The 18,663-nt window shown below is 39.6% G+C and overlaps 1 protein-coding gene across 3 annotated transcripts in view; it reads right to left on the reverse strand.

The window, feature by feature from the left end:
• The window catches only part of sptbn2 (spectrin, beta, non-erythrocytic 2), a gene marked incomplete at both ends in the record, with an annotated part of 83,723 nt that extends 65,324 nt beyond the window's left edge, over positions 1-18,399 (reverse strand). For all 3 annotated transcript variants that reach the window (XM_083901343.1, XM_083901342.1, XM_083901341.1), the window contains one exon: positions 18,243-18,399. In XM_083901343.1, the coding sequence (XP_083757469.1) occupies positions 18,243-18,399 (157 nt within the window). The remainder of the gene's footprint in view (positions 1-18,242) is intronic.
• Between the last annotated feature and the right edge of the window lie 264 nt (positions 18,400-18,663).

Below are 18,663 nucleotides of genomic sequence, written 5' to 3' on the forward strand. Positions count from 1 at the left end.
TAGAGAAAATATAAAAATAAAGTGTTGCATATTGATATTTATCTGTTTCTGTATATATTTATTGTGAGAAATCATTGAGATGATCAGTGTTTCCACAAAGATAAATATTAATTATTAATAATAACATAGAGTTAAAGGTAAATTGAGCAAATTGGCTATTTCTGGCAATTTATTTAAGTGTGTATCAAACTGGTAGCCCTTCGCATTAATCAGTACCCAAGAAGTAGCTCTTGGTTTCAAAAAGGTTGGTGACCCCTGAGCTAGAGGATGCACCGTGCACCAAGCAACATGCAGCAGCATACTAGCTGCCCCCACAGTGAGAAGCAAAGTAACGTTACGCCACCTCGTGAGCTGCCAAACTATAATACGTCATATCTTAATACACACAGCACGTTTAGACTCTAAATGGCCAATTTCTCGCCTCAAATTATATTAAAACTGCGTTCCATGGACTTCCGGTTGGTGCGCAGAGAAAATGGCAGGCTGACTGAACACTCTCCCTCTCACTCAGATTATTTCCCCAGACTCAAGTGTTTAACGCGGTAGTGCAGCTGTTATATTATGGAAGGGGACAAAACAATTAAAGCGAGAAGTAAAGTGATAACAAGATCAGGAAAATGTGAGAGAGTAGCCACTGAGGGCGATGACAATGCGAATGCTAGCCCGCCTAGCCCTGCCGGACCTGACCCCTCCGAAGCTAACCTGTTAGCTAGTATCCACAATGAGATTAAAGCGATCCGCTCCGACGTAAAGATCGAATTGAACTCATTCCGGTCTACACAGAGAGGACGTGAAGAGGGAGCTGGCCGAATTCAGAGACGACATTAATCAGGCCCTGGGAGTTATCAGGGGGGACTTGAAAAACACAACAACCCGAGTCGAGGAAGCCGAACAGCGTGTGGCGGATCCGGAGGAGCGCAACCTCGATCTTGAAGATATGTTCCGGCAAATGAAGCAGAAACAGGAGTCTATGCAAACGAAGGTGACCGACCTGGAGGCTCGGTCACAACGAAATAATATCCGCGTTTATGGAATCCCTGAAGGTGAGGAAGAAAATAAAATGTCTGGACTTCATTGCCAAATTTCTGATGACAGAGCTGGCTGTCCCGGCGGAGCTTGATCTGAAAATACAGCACTGCCACAGAGCTCTGGGTCCACAGCCGCCCCATGAAGCCCCGCCGAGGTCCATAGTAATTCATTTTCAGGAGTGTAAAACTAAGGATCAGATCCTGTCATCTGCTTGGAAGAAGAAGGAGGTCTTTTATAAAGATAAAAGAATATATTTTGACCATGACTACCCGACGGAGATTGTTAAGAAAAGAAGAGAATATGCAGAAATAGATTTCAATGCCAAGGACTATATGTGACTGTCCCCCTCTGTCCCACCAGGTGAATTGATAATTAACAAATGGCTTGTAATAACTTTTATTTTTACTTTTTCTTTATCTCTCTCCTTACTCTAAATTAATGACATGCTTCTAGTTGTTGATAGTGGGAGAGTGGATCGGTGGAAAGACTGCCATAATAGAGGACGATGTTAACTGAAGTAACTTTCTTGACTTCAAAGAGGGGCCCTTTTGTTAAATCAGGCTTCCCCCTCAATTTTAAGGAGCATATAAATACTCCAGTTGTGGAAGTCAGTTTGTTTTATGCTCACTGTGTTTCGTGTTGTTCATGTTCCCTTATTTTTGTATATCTATGTTCAAGGGAAACGTGTTTCAGGTTGCAAGAGGCTACGACTGTCAGAAAGAAACAAAGCAAATGGGTTATCAGGAATATAAGATAATAACACTTAATGTGAACGGGTTACATAGTCCAGTGAAAAGAAGCAAAGTTATTGCAAAAACAAAAAGGGAAAACATCCAAGTGGCATTTTGGCAAGAGACTCATCTCTCGGATTCAGAGCATGAGAAATTAAAAAAGATGGGGTTATGAAGATGTTTTACTCCTCCCACAAATCTGGACGTAAGAGGGGAGTTGCAATACTGCTCTCAAACAAATTACAATTACAATTAACAGCCCAAATTAAAGATAAAGAAGGACGCTATATTTTAGTCAAAGGCAAGATTGATGACAAAGAAGTCACCCTGTTAAATGTATATACAGTTAGGCCCATAAATATTTGGACATCGACACAGTTCTCTTTATTTTGGCTCTATGAACCACTACAATGGATTTGAAATGAAACGAACAAGATGTGCTTTAACTGCACACTCAGCTTTAATTTGAGAGTATTTACATCCAAATCAAGTGAACGGTTTACAAATTACAACACTTTCTATATGTGCCTCCCACTTTTTAGGGGTTAGGGTTAGTAATTGGACAATTGACTGAAAAGCTATTTCATGGACAATTGTGGGCTATTCCCTCATTATTTCATCTTCAATGACACAGGTAAAAGTTCTGGAGTTGATTCCAGGAGTGACATTTGTATTTGGAATCTGTTGCTGTTAACTTTCTATATGAGATCCAAGGAGCCGTCACTGTCAGTGAAGCAAGCCATCATTAGGCTGAAAAATCAAAACAAACCCATCAGAGAAATAGCAAAAACATTAGGTGTGGCCTAATCTACTGTTTGGAACATTCTTAAAAAGAAAGAACGCACCAGTGAGCTCAGCAACACCAAAGGACCTAGAAGACCACAGAAAACCACTGTGGTGGACGACAGAAGAATTATTTCCCTGGTGAAGAAAAACCCCTTCACAACAGTTGGCCAGATCAAAAACACTCTCCAGGAGGTAGGTGTGTGTGTTTTAAAGTCAACAATCAATAGAAGACTTCACCAGAGTGAATACAGAGGGTTCACCACAAGATGGAAACCATTGGTGAGCCTCAAAAACAGGAAGACAAGATTAGAATTTGCCAAACAACACCTAAAAAAGCTGTTACAATTCTGTAAGAACATCCTCTGGACAGATGAGACCAAGATAAACTTGTACCACAGTGATGGGAAGAGAAGAGTGTAGAGAAGGAAAGGAACTGCTCATGATCCACAACATACCACCTCATCAGTGAAGCATGATGGCAGTAGTGTCATGGTGTGGGCATGTATAGCTGCTAATGGAACTGGTTCCCTTGTATTTATTGATGATGTAACTGCTGACAAAAGCAGCAGGATGAATTCTTAAGTGTTTCCAACAATATTATCTGCTCATATTCAGCCAAATGCTTCAGAACTCATTGGACGGCGCTTCACAGTGCAGATGGACAATGACCCAAAGCATACTGCAAAAGCAACCAAAGAGTTTTTTAAGGCAAATATGGAATGTTATCAGTCAATCACCTGACCTGAATCTGATTGAGCATGCATTTCACTTGCTGGAGACCAAAATGAGGGGAAAATGCCCAAAGAACAAGCAGGAACTGAAGAGCGTCTCAGTAGAGGTCTCACAGAGCATCACCAGGGATGAAACCCAGTGACTGGTGATGTCTATGCCTTCCAGACTTCAGGCTGGAATTGACTGCAAAGGATTGTAACTAAGTATTAAACAATGAAAGTTTGATTTATGATTGTTTAGTTTGTCCATTTACTTTTGGTCCCCTAAAAAGTGTGAGGCACAAATAGAAAGTGTTGTAATTCCTACACCGTTCACTTGATTTGGATGTAAATACCCTCAAATTAAAGCTGAAAGTGTACCGTTAGAGCACATCTTGCTCGTTTCATTTCAAATCCATTGTAGTGGTGCATAGAGCCAAAATAAAGAGAACTGTGCCGATGTCCAAATATTTATGGGCCTAACTGTATGCCACCAGGACATGACAGAAAATTCATTAAAAAAATATTTGATTTATTAAGTCTAGAGTCATCAGGAACTTTAAAGGTCCCCTATTGTGCAAAATCAACTTTTTAATATTTTAGTACTTATATTTGGGACTCAGTGGGCCATACCAGTCCCCAAAATGTGAAAAAACAAGACTCAGTCATGTTTTAGTGGTTCCACTTTGTGTAAGTATAGGCGATAAAACACACGATGTTTACACCTCCCGACCAAGTGACGACAGTGCGGACATTTCACCGTGAATGTTGGCACCCCGCTAGGCAGAGTACTTCACAGCTCCACCGTAGCTCCCCTTGTCCCTGTGAAATACGAGAGTGCAGGCGAGGAGGAAGAGCTGCACAGTGGAGCACAGTGTTTTACACAAACTTCCAGCCTCAGAGAATGTTTGTGTCCAGAGGATATATTTTATTTATGAAAAAAAATTTCACAAGCTTCACAAGCCCTTTGTTGTTGATCGTGTGTGTAAATTCCTATGCTGGAGGGACACCTTGAACGCACCAGTTACGTGCCTGCGGTCAGCGAGTGGCGTGTGTGGATCGGTGATATGAGGAGCACGCGTTTGAAAGCACTGCAGAAAGATGTAGATGTTGTCCTACATTTCTTCTCAACCAAAGGCTGCCTTTCTGTTGTGTTTCCACGTTCTCTCCTCGTGTTGTTGATCCACACACGTCACTTTCAGCCGATGTAACACTGGTGCGTTCAGGGTCTTTTTCTAGCATGGGAATTTACATGCACGCCCGTACCTACGCATTAATCGTTTTTTTTTCATTTGAATGTTTTTTATGATCGCGAGAAGCCAAAATCGTGGTCACTATGCATTACGGTGAAACTCAGTAACAACGGGTAAACGGACATTACTATGGGGTATATGGAGCGGGGGTTGGGACGACGGTGCATGACAATAGGTGAAGTGGCGACACTCCCCTGGAAGCAGTGGATGTGTGTTTACCTGGGTCCCATTCACATGTAAATGACCAGGCACAAAACCGAGCGTTCTGAAACGCAGGTTATTGAACTGCTATTGTGCTTCATCCTTATGATATTTTGACTAAAGCATGACACAGACATGTTCATTAGGGCACCAAGACCTAGTTTAACTTGGGTTAATAGGGTACAATATGGGACCTTTAATCTGTGGGGGTGACTGGAATAACCATTTGCAACCAAAACTTGACTTGACAAATTTACGCAAGAGGAGTAATCCAAATTCAGTACTTATGCGGAAAATGCTAAAATAATATGGTTTGATGGACATATGGAGGGACCTCCACCCTGCAATAAAACAGTACACTTACTACTCTCCCCGCCATGCAGAATACTCCAGATTGGATTCTTTTTTTATCTCAACCACAGATGGACTAATACCTATCTTGCTCTCACTTATCCTGTATAAGTGAGTGCAAGATAGGTATTAGAGATGTCTCAGACCATTCAGGAGAGTACCAGTCTCTGCATCTAGACAATAAACGGAAGTACGCAAATACGCTTTGGAGGCTCAATACCAGCCTTTTGAATGATAGAGAATTTAAAGAATACATACAAGTAGAGTTTAAAGAATACTTGCATAATAACAATAATGGATTGGTATCACCAATTGTCCTGTGGGATGCCTGGAAGGCAGTACTTAGAGGCAAACTTATAGCTTTTACAGCCCATAGGAAAAAGGAGAAGCATAAACACTTAGTGGAACTGCAGTCAAAACTAAAGAATCTAGAAGCTCAACATATTACTCAGAGAGACCAACAAATATGGACCCAAATAAAATGTCTTAAACAGGAAATTGATCGGATTTATGATGAAGAAATTGAGAATAAAATTAGGTTTATTAAACAAAAATATTATGAAACTGGCTCAAAGGCTATGAAGCTTCGGTCTTGGCGACTTCGTAAACAACAAGCTGAAAGGACTATTTATAAAATACGAAATCCAAGAAACGGCAAAATGTGCTACAAACTAGATGAGATTCAGCAATCCTTTGAAGCCTATTATAGAGTTCTTAAAATCCTTGGATCTTCCCTGTATAGGGTATTACCAAAATAAATTGTTGACTGCAGAGATAACATCCACTGAACTGGGTGATGCTATTTCCCGACTGAAGACCAACAAAACACCAGGGTCAGATGGTTTTGTTAGTGAGTGGTACAAAACATTCAAGCCTGAGCTGATTCCACTGCTCCTCAGATGCTTTAACCACACTCTTAAAGAAGGCCAGATGCCCCAATCCTGGAGTGAAGCAGTAATATCAATAATTCATAAGGAAGGCAAGGATAAGGGAGAATGTAGTTCATATAGGCCGATATCTATTTTGAATACGGATTATAAACTATTTACCTCAATTATTGCCAAAAGGATTGAACATATCGTCTCTGAACTGATAGAACCAGACCAAACTGGGTTTGTTAGAGAAAGACAAACACAGGACAATATCAGACGGACACTCCATGTGATAGACTATGTGATCAATGAAAATATTAACGCAACGCTGATCAGTTTGGATGCGGAGAAAGCGTTTGACTCAGTGGGCTGGGACTATCTCTACCGAGTACTGCAACGTTTCGGTTTTAATCAGAACTCAATTCAATGTATTAGATCACTTTATTCAAACCCCACTGCTAGAATAAGAATCAATGGGCACCTATCACGACCCATCAGACTAGAGAGAGGATGTCGCCAAGGTTGCCCACTTAGCCCCGCTCTATTTGCGCTCTTCATAGAACCCTTAGCCCAGGCAATAAGGGAGGAGATTGAGGGGATTTCAATTGGAGATAATGATTATAAGATAAGTCTATTTGCAGACGATATATTATTCACTTTGACGAACTTGCAGAGTGCACCTAAATTGATGTCCACTCTGAAAATGTTTGGCTATTATTCTGGGTATAAATTGAATACGCAAAAGACCCAAATACTCACTTACAACTTCAAACCAGATGATGTCCTGAAAAGTAAATTTGATTTTAAATGGGACACCTCTGCTATTAAATACCTGGGAATTTGGATCCCAAAAGATATGTCCAAAATATATAAAGCTAACTTTGACCCTGTTATTAAGTCAATCAATGCAGATCTTGAAAGATGGACCGTATTGCCCTTAGACATGTCTAATAGAATTGAAACGAATGAATGTCCTCCCCCGGCTTCTGTACTTATTTCAGTCTCTTCCTGTTGAGGTTCCCCATAATGATTCCAGGGAATGGAATAAAATGCTGTCAAGGTTTATCTGGGCCAGTGGGAGGCCCCGAATTAAATACAAGATTTTACAATTACCCAAAGATGTGGGTGGGCTTTCTCTTCCATGTATGGAGGACTATTACACTGCTGCTCAGCTCCGACCTGTGGTATGTTGGTGTAACCCGAACTATTCAGCTAAGTGGAAGGACCTGGAGCTAAAGCAATGTGAAATACCATTACAGTCTTTTTTGGGTAACTCCCAACGTCAAAACCCTTACCTGGATAAACTGAACCGCTGGACCAGAGTCGCCCTTAAGGTGTGGTTCAATACCTGTAAAAAGCTTCACCTTGGGAAGCGTGTAAAAAATATTGAAATGGGTGGCATATGACCCAGAGTTTTTACCAGCGGGTCTAGATAAAAGATTCAGACAGTGGGCAGACAATGGATGGCACAACGGCCTACTGCTTGATAACCGGTAAGAGTGGCCTAGAGTCTTTCACTTACATCTTGAAATCATACAGACTGCAATAAGGAAATCAAACAAATAGATAATAGTAATCTCAATTTGATTAGTATATTTACAGATGCTTATAAGGCCAAAGACAACATTTGATATCACACATTTATAAAACTCTACAAAATTCCAGTAACCATTCTACTCTCCAGGTTAAGCAGAAATGGGAGGGGGAATCTGGCCTGGAGATATCTGAGAATTACTGGGGAGCTATATGTGAGGGTCAAGCTAGGACAACTGACTCCAGGGCTTGGCGAGAATTTTGCTGGAAGAACATAAGATTTTTGTGTCTCCAAAATTGAAATTTAAGCAACAGGGTATCCAGGGACAGGATAGATGCTGGAGACAGTGTGGTCAGTCAATGGCAGACCACTTTCATATATTCTGTGCCTGCCCCCTTATTCAACCATATTGGCAAGAATTTGCTGGAGAAATACGGATAATCTTTGGTGTAGAGGTCGACTTTTCTTTTGTAACAGTGTACCTGGGAAAACTCCCGATTGGGCTTATGCCCCAGGATATCTACCTTTATAAAGTGCTCCTGGCTACGAGCAAGAAGGCCATTACACGGAAATGGTTGCAGACAAATCTGCCCTCACGAAATGACTGGACCACAATTGTTGGAGAAATAACTAACTAACTTTCTCCTTAAGATTACAGTTTGATCAGTATACCAAATTCTGGGAAAGGTGGACTTTGTAAGAGAAGTAACTCACTGTTTGTGTAAAAGGTTTCACCATTTAGCTCTGCTGTATGTTTTAAGTCACTCTATTTCTAGTCACTTTATTGTTGTTATAAGTTTTGTTTTCTAATATTATTTTTTCATAAAATACCCTGAAAACTTAAATAAAGAGTGTTTCAATGTTATTCCGCTTCCACAGTCTTTCTCTCTCGGACGCCATTGCTCACTGTAGCCAAAAGCACAACAGCCTTGCGTAGCGACCCCTACTGATCGGCCGGGAAATTGCAGTTGTTCAAGATGACCATGTAAGTTGCACTTTTTATACACAAACTGTTTTACAGAGTTTCTGTAAAGAAAGCACCTCTAAGATTTTTTTCCTGCGAATAAAAGATAATTTTATTTGGTCAAAAAAAAATGGTGAAAAAATTGTATCGTGAACAAAAAAATCGTGAACCGTATCGAGTCGTGAGTTAAGTGTATTGTTACATCCCTAACTATTGCTAATATTTATGCCCTTAACTCTGTTAGCCCAGAATTTTTTCATGCAGTGTGTAACTTAATTAGAAATATGGGGAACAGTAACAGAATTCTAGGAGGAGATTTTAATCAAGTCAGGGAAGTTACAATGGATAAAACTTGTCAACCCACTCAACCTAACACTTCTGGTGTTATGGCAATTGATGTGTTGTCAGAAGAGTTGGGTCTTGTTGATATTGTAGTATTGCATCCAAATGAAAAGGACTTTACTTTTATTCACATCCTCACTCAAGTTATTCTAGGATAGATTACTTTGTCATCCTGTGATTTGGACAGTCAGGTGCTGAATTCTACAATTGGTAAGAAAGTACTATCAGACCATGCTCCAGTGGATTTGGTCCTCTATCCTCTAGACAAAGTAAAAAATCCGAAATGCAGGAATTCTGGGAACATAATGAAGGCTCCATAGATCATAGGATAATATGGGATGCTTTCAAATCTTTTCTGAGGGGGCGTATTATTCAAAGAAGCTCACTTATCAAGAAAGCTGAGAATCAAAGGAAACTCAAAACTAGATCAGATATCAAAAGCTTGAGAAGCAACACATGGAGTAACAAGACTCGTATACATGGGTAAATTGAATGAGTTCACGTGAATTAACCTCTTTCACAAGGTCGCCCCCGGTACCGGAGGCAGCTTCAGACGCAGCGACCAAAGCGTCATAAAACTAGGGCTGAGCGGTATGACCAAAATATATATATCACGGTATTTTTCAAAATTCGAACAGTTTCACAGTGTCTGACGGTATTTTATTTTTCATGCATAATCAGGTGTTCACAGCATTTTCTACTGGTTGAGAACAGAATTACTCCAGTATATTAACTTAGGGTGGTCTAATTTACTGTCATGAGTACTGTAGAATAACTCCACACTAGTACAGGTTCACATGGCCCCAGTAAATGATGCTGTTTGCAAAGAAGAGCTACTCATGATTCTAATGAAGTGAGGAATTGGAATGCAAAGACCATTACAGTCAAAATACAAAACTTTTACTGTGCGAATCAACATCTTTTATAAAAACTCCCTGTGTTACCTGCTGATGTGGAGTGTGCCGACCCTTAACTTCATGCATTCTTGATATTCCAAGACATGCCTACTTGGGCTGACAAAATTGCTCAAAAATGATATTCGAATATTCCCTCTAAAAAACAGATATTCAAATATTTTCTCATAGTATCACGCATCTGGTGTGCATTGCATCCGCTTTCAATCAGCCAGACTGTCAGGCGATGACAGCATGACGTCAATAACAGGACAAACTAATACAACGAGACATAACTACCTGCATATGTACTTTATTTAAGTTTAAACATATTTCACAACATAGTACCTACACAAAAATAAGTAAATGAACTAATGACCAAGAGCGCAGACCTCACTCTCTCGCTCCCGCACTCGCTCTCTCTCTCCCTCCCGTCCCGTGCCAACAAGGTTTCACGCTCTCTGCTCCAGGGTCAGCAACACTGTGGCCCCACAAGGGACTGTCCTCTCTCCTTTCCTCTTCACCCTTTACACCACGGATTTCAGCTACAAGACAGTCTTGTCATCTTCAGAAGTTTTCTGATGACTCTGCTGTGGTTGGATGTATCACTAAGGGTGAAGAGGCTGAGTACAGGGCTGTGGTGGACAACTTTATCTCATGGTGTGAGCTGAACCACCTGCAGCTCAACACTACAAAAACCAAAGAGCTGGTGGTAGAGCTGGTGGTGGATCTGAGGAGGAAGAGGACACCAGCGACCCCACTTTCCATCCAGGGGCATATTGTGGACACTGTTGAACACTACAAATATCTGGGAGTGTTCATTGACAATAAACTGGACTGGACTAAAAACACTGAAGTCCTTTACAAGAAGGGACAGAGCCGCCTCTATTTTCTGAGGAGGCTCCGCTCCTTTAACATCTGCCGGACAATGCCGAGGATGTTCTATGAGTCTGTGGTGGCCAGTGCTGTTCTGTTTGCTGTTGTGTGCTGGGGCAGCAGACAGAGTAGCAGATGCCAACAGACTCAACAAGCTGCTCAGGAAGGCCAGTGACGTTGTGGGGATGGAGCTGGACACTTTGACAGCAATGTCAGATAGGAGGATGCTGTCAAAGGTGAGGGCGATACTACAGCATGACTCTCACCCTCTCCACAACGCTCTGGTCAAACAGAGGAGCACCTTCAGTCAGAGATTGATTGCTCCTAAATGCACCACAGAGCGTCACAGGAAGTCATTTCTGCCTGTGGCCATAAATCTTTACAACTCCTCCCTCTGATGATCAGACTCTTTATAAATAAATAAACAAACAACAAACAAACTTTACCCATTCTCATCTAATTTCTTTCATTTGTTTATACTTACATTCACTGTATATTGTGTATATTCCCAGATTGTCCACTTATTATTGTATTTTATTTTTATTTTTATTGTTTATTGTATTGTTTATTTTATACCATTTAGCTTATTGTCTATTTCACTGTCTTATTTTATTTTATTTTATTTACATATTTATTTTATTTACATCTGTATATCTAGCTCGTTTCCTCGTGCTGTATTTCTTCTTACTTTGCACAGAGCATCTGGAACAAAAACAATTTCCCCCCGGGGATTAATAAAGTATTCTTATTCTGATTCTGATTCTGATTCATACTGGTTTAAATGACAAACAAACAAATGCTGAGTGCTGATCAAAAGTTTTGTGCAAGCAATTTAAGGTCCCGACTCTTGTCCCAAATATGACAGGCTTTGTTCAGTGCTTGAAACAAATATATAAACATGAATGAAACGTTTACATGCAGAGCACGCCCACTCGCAAAGCAGACAGCAGCGCCGTGGCTGCGCGGATGTTCTGGTAATCGTTTACATAAACCAGGCTGCAATAATCAAAAAAATAAAAATCCAGTTTGCATGAAGTATATTGAAAATATTTAATTTTTTGTGTTTTTAGATCATAAAATCAAGGGGCGTCATGAATAAACCTGGCAATTTAAGGGTTAAAAATAAAAAAATATATATTAATATGTTATATGCATGGAAAGAACAGATGTTGATCTGGAATAAAAAAAAAAAAAGCAAAAATACAAATGTATACTATTTTTTATAGCTGTGTACTTTCATGCGCACCATTTGGTGTGCTGGGTGTGTTAACGTAACTTGAAGGCGCATCTAAGGGTTAAAATGCAATATTATTTTAGGCGAGAGAAAAAAATCCTTCAGTCATGCTGTGTTCCATGTACATTTACTCTGACACAGTGGCATCTACAGTGAAACTTACACATCTGGTGGAATCTCACAAGTGTTATCTGTATTTTGATACCAAGATAATCCACATAAAGCATGTAACCGCAGAGATTTACTCTATTTAGTTTGGGCATGTCATTTTCAAGCAGGGACTCCAAAAAGAGGGTCAGGGAAGAAGTGGTTAAATGACATTCTGAATAGAAAAACTGAATTTGCCCTGTTCTGTACTAGACAGAAATATTTTGTGCAGGGAGAGAGAGCCGGTAAAGTACCGGCAAACAGAGTACAGATACAATTTCAGAATATTATTCCTTCAATTTTTTATAAAGATAACAGCCTTATCACAAACAAAAGAGACATTAATACCATGTTTAGGGAGTTTTATCAAGAATTGTATACATCTCAGACAAAACAAATTTGAAAGTTCTTTTTCCTCAATCCACACAGGATGGGAGAGCAATTTTGGAACACAATATTTCTGTAGATGAAATTAAAAAAAGCAATCAGAAGCCTTAGGATAGGAAAGGCCCCCGGAAATGATGGGTTTTCAGTAGATTTCCATCAGAAATTCATAGAAGATCTCTGGTCGCATATCGACATGCGTTAAAAAGAGGTAGGCTACCTGAAAGCATGATGGCAGTAGTTATTATGCTACTGCATAAAAAGGGAAGAGATCCACAGCAGTGTGTTAATTACAGCCCTATATCTTTAATTAATGTGGATGAAAAAATTCTCTCCAAAATATCAGCTACTAGATTGGAGGACGTGGTTCCATTCCATCAGCATCAAGTGGGGTTTATGCGGGCAGGAGCTCTGCAGACAACCTTCAAAGACTGTTACACATTATGTGGATGACAAGAAATGATGACAAACCAACTGTTGCCTTTTCATTAGACGCTGAAAAGGCTTATGATAAAGTGGAGTTCCACGTTTTGTTTTACACGTTAGAAAAAATTGGATTAGGACCAATATTAAGGGAAGTGGGTGGAATTAATGTACACTGATTCATCAGCCACAGTCTTAACTAATGGGATTATGTCACCTCAAAGGCTGAATCGGGGCGTTTGACAAGGATCTCCTCTATCACCTCTAATCTTTGTTATCTTATTTCTTGAACCCCTGGCCATAGCCTTATGGGCTAATTCAAATATATGTGGTGTGCAGGCAGGTCAGGTGGAACAAGCTCTATGCAGATGATGTTTTATTGGTATCCAGCAACCCTGAAACCTTGGTCCCAGGAATCTGCTCAGTTTTCAGTTTATCTGGATACACTGTGAACTGGTCGAAATCAGAAGCCATGTCGTTATCCAAAACGTGTCCCCCAGATATCAGAAAGAATTGGAAATGCAGATGGATGCCAGATGGATTAACGTATTTTGTCATTAAATTAACACCTGGTCTGAAAAAAATAATGGAAGCCAACATATTCCAGTCATTCACAAAACCCAAACCCTGTTCCAAAATTGGAATAAATTGTGTAATTCCCTGATAGGCAGACTAGTTAAAATGTTTTTAACTCCCAAGATCAATTATATCACTTCCATGTGATATCTTCCTTCCTCACTACTTAAAACATATAACAAGTTGAAAGAGGATTTTGAATGGGCAGGGGAAAAAAAACATATTAAATCGTACCAAGTTATATGCTGCAAAAGACAAGGGGGGGGATCGGCACTATCACAAATAGACTGGTATCATTTGTCATTCTCTTTAGCTCAGCTACCTAAAATTCACCTACCCTTTACAAGGGTGCCTATGTGGGCCAGGATGGAGGAGCAGCTGGTCTATCCTTTTTCTGTGGAGGTTTTTCTTTCGCAGACAGATAAATTGGTTCCCTCTCAAGATCCGGTACTGGCTTTTGCCAGGGAGTCATGGAAAATTGCACATATATTAACAAAAGCCGACCCTTATTTATCAAGCAAATCCTCCATATGGTATAACAAGAAGCTGTTAATAGATAAGAAGAGTTTCTGTTGGGATAAATGGATTAGGTCTGTGATGGGAGATGTTGAATTTAGATCCTATGATGAGATTAAAAATAAATATAATAATTACAGGGATAAGGAAGGAAGATATGTTATAGTAAAAGGAAGAGTAGATAATGAATTAGTAACATTGGTAAACATATATGCACCTCCGGAAAGTGATAAACCCTTTCTTAAATGCCTATCCGATGACATCATAACAGAAACGGGGGGTATTCTGGTGTGCGGGGGAGACCTAAATGTTATTAGAGACCACAAACTAGATACAACTAGTTCTAAAAAGAATAAAATGCATTTGACAAGATTCGTAAACATATCTCTGGAGGAGATGGGGATGATTGATGTATGGAGGAGTCTACACCCCCTGGAAAAAGACCTTACGCATTACTCCGCAGCACATAAAATCCATTCAAGAATAGATTATTTTCTTATGAATGTAGAGGATAGACATAATGGTAAGAGAGTGCAAGATAGGGGGCGCATACCATACTGGTGAGATAGTATCTACTCCAGATGGCATTGAAAATATCTTCCGAAGATATTACCAGGATTTATATACACAACCTACAGCTGCAGAAGAGAATGAAATGATTGCATTCCTGGAGATGCTAGACCTTCCCTCAATTGGACGTACACAAAATGATAAATTGACAGCTGATATTACAATGGAGGATGTAAAGGATGCAATAAATACATTGAAAAATAATAAGTCACCGGGGAGCGATGGATACCCAGCAGAGTGGTATAAGATGTTTGCAGAAGAGCTTTCACCACTGCTCCTTGCCTCTTTCAATTGGACTCTCCAAAATAATAAAATACCTCCATCGTGGGCTGAGGCAATAATTACAGTCATTCCGAAACAAGGAAAGGACAAGGAACACTGCGCAAGTTATAGACCAATCTCAATATTGAATGTTGATTATAAAATATATACCACAATAATCTCTAAAAGACTGAACTCCTTTATACCAGACATAATAGAGGAAGATCAGACAGTATTTATAAGAGGACGTCTTGTAGAGGACACTACATGTCGTGGAGCAAGCAAGAAAAGATAAAAAGAGCACAGTATTAGTAAGTATCGACGCAGAGAAAGCTTTCGATTGTGTCAATTGGGAAATTTTTATATAAAGTACTAGAGAGATTTGGATTTAGCAATAAATCAATACAGTGCATAAAGACACTCTACCAACAACCAACTGCAAGGATTAAAGTCAATGGGAGTCTGACAGACAAAATTAGATTACAGAGATCAACAAGGCAAGGATGCTGTCTGTCACCCACTCTATTTGCACTTTTTATAGAGCCACTTGCGCAGGCTGTTAGACAAGATCAAGAGATTAAAGGAGTGGTGGTGAATGGAATAGAACAAAAAATAGGACTTTTCGCAGATGATGTCATAACCTACCTTGAACGCCCAAATGAATCTTTACCTGCACTGATGAAACTTCTAGAAGAATTTGGACATCTATCAGGATATAAAATAAATGTCACAAAGACACAGATATAAACACTTAACTATAGTCCACCAAAAGAGATCCAAGAAATATTTAATCTTAATTGGACACTTAAGAGAATTGAATATCTGTCACAAAAGTCACAAAAGGACTATCTAAACTATATAAATCAAACTACAGCAAGATAAATCAAGAAATACAAAAAGACGTTGAAAGATGGTCCACACTAACATTAGATTTCAGCTCACGAATACAGATAATTAGGATGAATGTTTTACCAAGGCTTTTATACCTGTTCCAATCTCTACCAGTAGAGGTCTCACAGTCTCAATTTATGAGCTGGAATAGAATAATTTCAAGATTTGTTTGGGGTGGAAAAAGACAGAGAATACAATTGGAGACTCTCCAGCTGCCAAAAGAGGAAGGTGGGATGGGACTTCCCATTTTGAAAACATACTACCATGCAGCTCAGCTGAGGTATATTGTTGGATGGTGCAAACCAGACCTTACTTCGAAGTGGAAAGAGATGGAAGCACAGATTGGTGAATATCCAGTACAGAGTATTATAGGAGATGAAGAAACATACAAAGTGATTAAAACACAAGTTAACCCAATTACAATGTTCACACTAAAATTATGGTTCAGCATATTAAAAAATTATAAGATACAGAAAGACGCCAATTTATTAAAGTCGGTAGCATATGATAGCAAATTCAAACCAGCTAGATATGATAAAGGGTTTAAGCGGTGGTCAACCAAGGGAATCACAGCATGGTGTGTGCTAGTGAAGAAAGGACAGCTGGAGAGTTTCCAAAATATGAAAGGAAAATACGATTTGGATAAACATGATTTCTATAGGTACCTACAACTTAGAGATTACTTTATCAAAGAGATCGGGATGGACCCCTCCGGAGAAGTGAATGGTGTGATCCAAATCATAATCAATACTTACAAAGAAACGAAAATTAGAATTGTATCCGCGTTATATAAAAAATTGATATTAAACAAACACTCAACTAAATACATAAAAGAAAAATGGGAATCAGAATTTAAGATAAAAATCACTGATGAAGAGTGGCTAAACATGTGGAAAATACATCACGCATCCACTAGTTCGCGGATCTGGAGGGAGTTCTCCTGGAAAAATCTAATACGTTTTTTTATCACACCCAAAATCAAGAGTAAACAGCTGAACAAAAATATACCTTGCTGGAGGGACTGTGGAGTAATGAATGTGGACCATTCACATATTTTCTGGAAATGTGAGAAAATCAGACGGTTTTGGAAAATGATACACGATGCATTGTTAAAAATACTTGGATATAAGATTCCAATGTCTTGTACAGTACTGTATTTGTGTAACCTATGTGAGGAAAATATAAGAACAAAGGACAGATACTTGGTAAAAATATTACTAACAGCAGCTTAGAAAGCTATCACAAAGAAATGGGGAAAGGGAGATGTTCCTACACAAGACCAGTGGACTCACCTGGTAGAGGAAGTATACACAATGGAAAAAGTGACACACCGCTTAAGGCTACAGGAAGCTCAGTTCAAGGAGAAATGGAAGAGATGGACTATATATATGAATGAGTAGCGACAAAACAAAAAAACTGATTGAGTAAAAGAAAATGACTGATTGCTTTGAAAGTCACTCCCATGTATTTTCTACTTGTTTCTGTATTTATGTGTGTTGATGCACCTTTGTAGAGGTAAAATTCTCAATAAAAATTAAAGTTTAAAAAAAAAAAATATATATATATATATAATTAGTGTAATTCAGAATTTTCGAGATTTCTTCAAATTAGACATTAAATTGTCTCAAAGAATTCCAATCACAAGACTCGGTCTTCGGGGTGAGAGAGTTGAGTCTCAAATCTAGCGGTTGGGAAACACGTCAGAAAAGAGGATTTCTATCGGCTCATTTACAGCAACTAGGAGGTTTTTGACCAAACAACAAGTTGAAAGCATGTATCACTCTGCAGTTACTGTGCTCAACAAGCAGCGGGTGTTGCAAGGATCCCCTTCCCCTCCCAAACCCCCCGCTGTTCCCGCCCTAAAGGGTGGGCCTTTGAGGGAGGCGGAGTTGTTCAAGTTCAAATTTTTACTAAGTGTTGTGAGACATGCAATAAAGGCAAGTATAGCTTTAACCCTCTTATGACCATTGTGATATTCAGGATGTCTGGAATTATGTAGATTTTATGGCTGTGAGTGAGTGCTTCTGCCCCTTTTTCCAAGATAGCTTTCACTTTCAATATCTGGCAATTATTCAACCATTTAGGAATTACTGTAGTGAGAACCTGATGACCACAAACGAGCGACTAATCTTGTGAATCTTGTCAGTGATTGGACAGTGGTTCCGCAAAGTCCTCAGTGTTATCATAATAATAATAATAATAATAATGCATTATATTTTGACAAGTATCTTGGTGCAAAGCACTATCTCCCTGCTTTCCGGTATCCATCCATCTTCTATCGCTTTATCCTCCACATGATGGTCGTTGAGGTTGCTGTGTTTTGCCATTCCATAGTTCTAGATATCGCTAACGATCTAGGAGTTACGGTAGTGAGAAGTACGCATGCCAAATCCTGTCGGTGACAACAGGATAGTAACAGAAAGGCTATGGCAATGTTAAAGGACTGACACTGTTTTGTAAGTATTGGTTTATCTGTACTGAAAAAAAAAAAAAAAAGACAGTCATGATGAGACTCCAAACTCCAGTGATATTAAAATGATGTATGTGGCTATTGTGGGTCACATGGCAGTGTAGTGACTAGCACTGTTGCCATGAAGCAACAAGACCTGCGTTCGCTACAGCTTTCATGTACAATAGATGCAAGGAAACTCCCTGCAAGCACATGAAGTGTGTTGGTGAGGCCTTAAGTGTAGCATACCTGCGAGAGCCTTGATTCGTGATCGTTCAAAGAGCCGTGCTGAACTGTTCTCATTATCCCAGTCAGTTTCTGCTGCCAGATCCCAACGGTTGTTGATGTCATTATACTGCTGCTGGATCTCCAAACTGTCAAAGTCAGTTGGTGAGATGGTGCTCATGGTGTCCAGGCTGGAGGAAAACACATTCAACCTATAAGTTAGACAAAACAATGATCGAAAGTCAGTGAAAACAGAGAGGGGAAAAAGCAAAATAATTAACCATAAAATTCTCATTTTCCTTTTAAAGTTTAGAAGATTCAGTGTCGCGGGGGAGTTCATAATCAGCGATGCGCTGCAGCCAAGTTTCGCTTTTGCGCAGAGACTTTCCAGTAGGGATGGGACTTTTTTGTCGACAAAACGACCGACAATCGACACGTGCGCACC

The sequence above is a fragment of the Microchirus variegatus genome, assembly GCF_963457635.1.
Source record: "Microchirus variegatus genome assembly, chromosome: 15".
Taxonomy (NCBI): Eukaryota; Metazoa; Chordata; class Actinopteri; order Pleuronectiformes; family Soleidae; genus Microchirus; species Microchirus variegatus.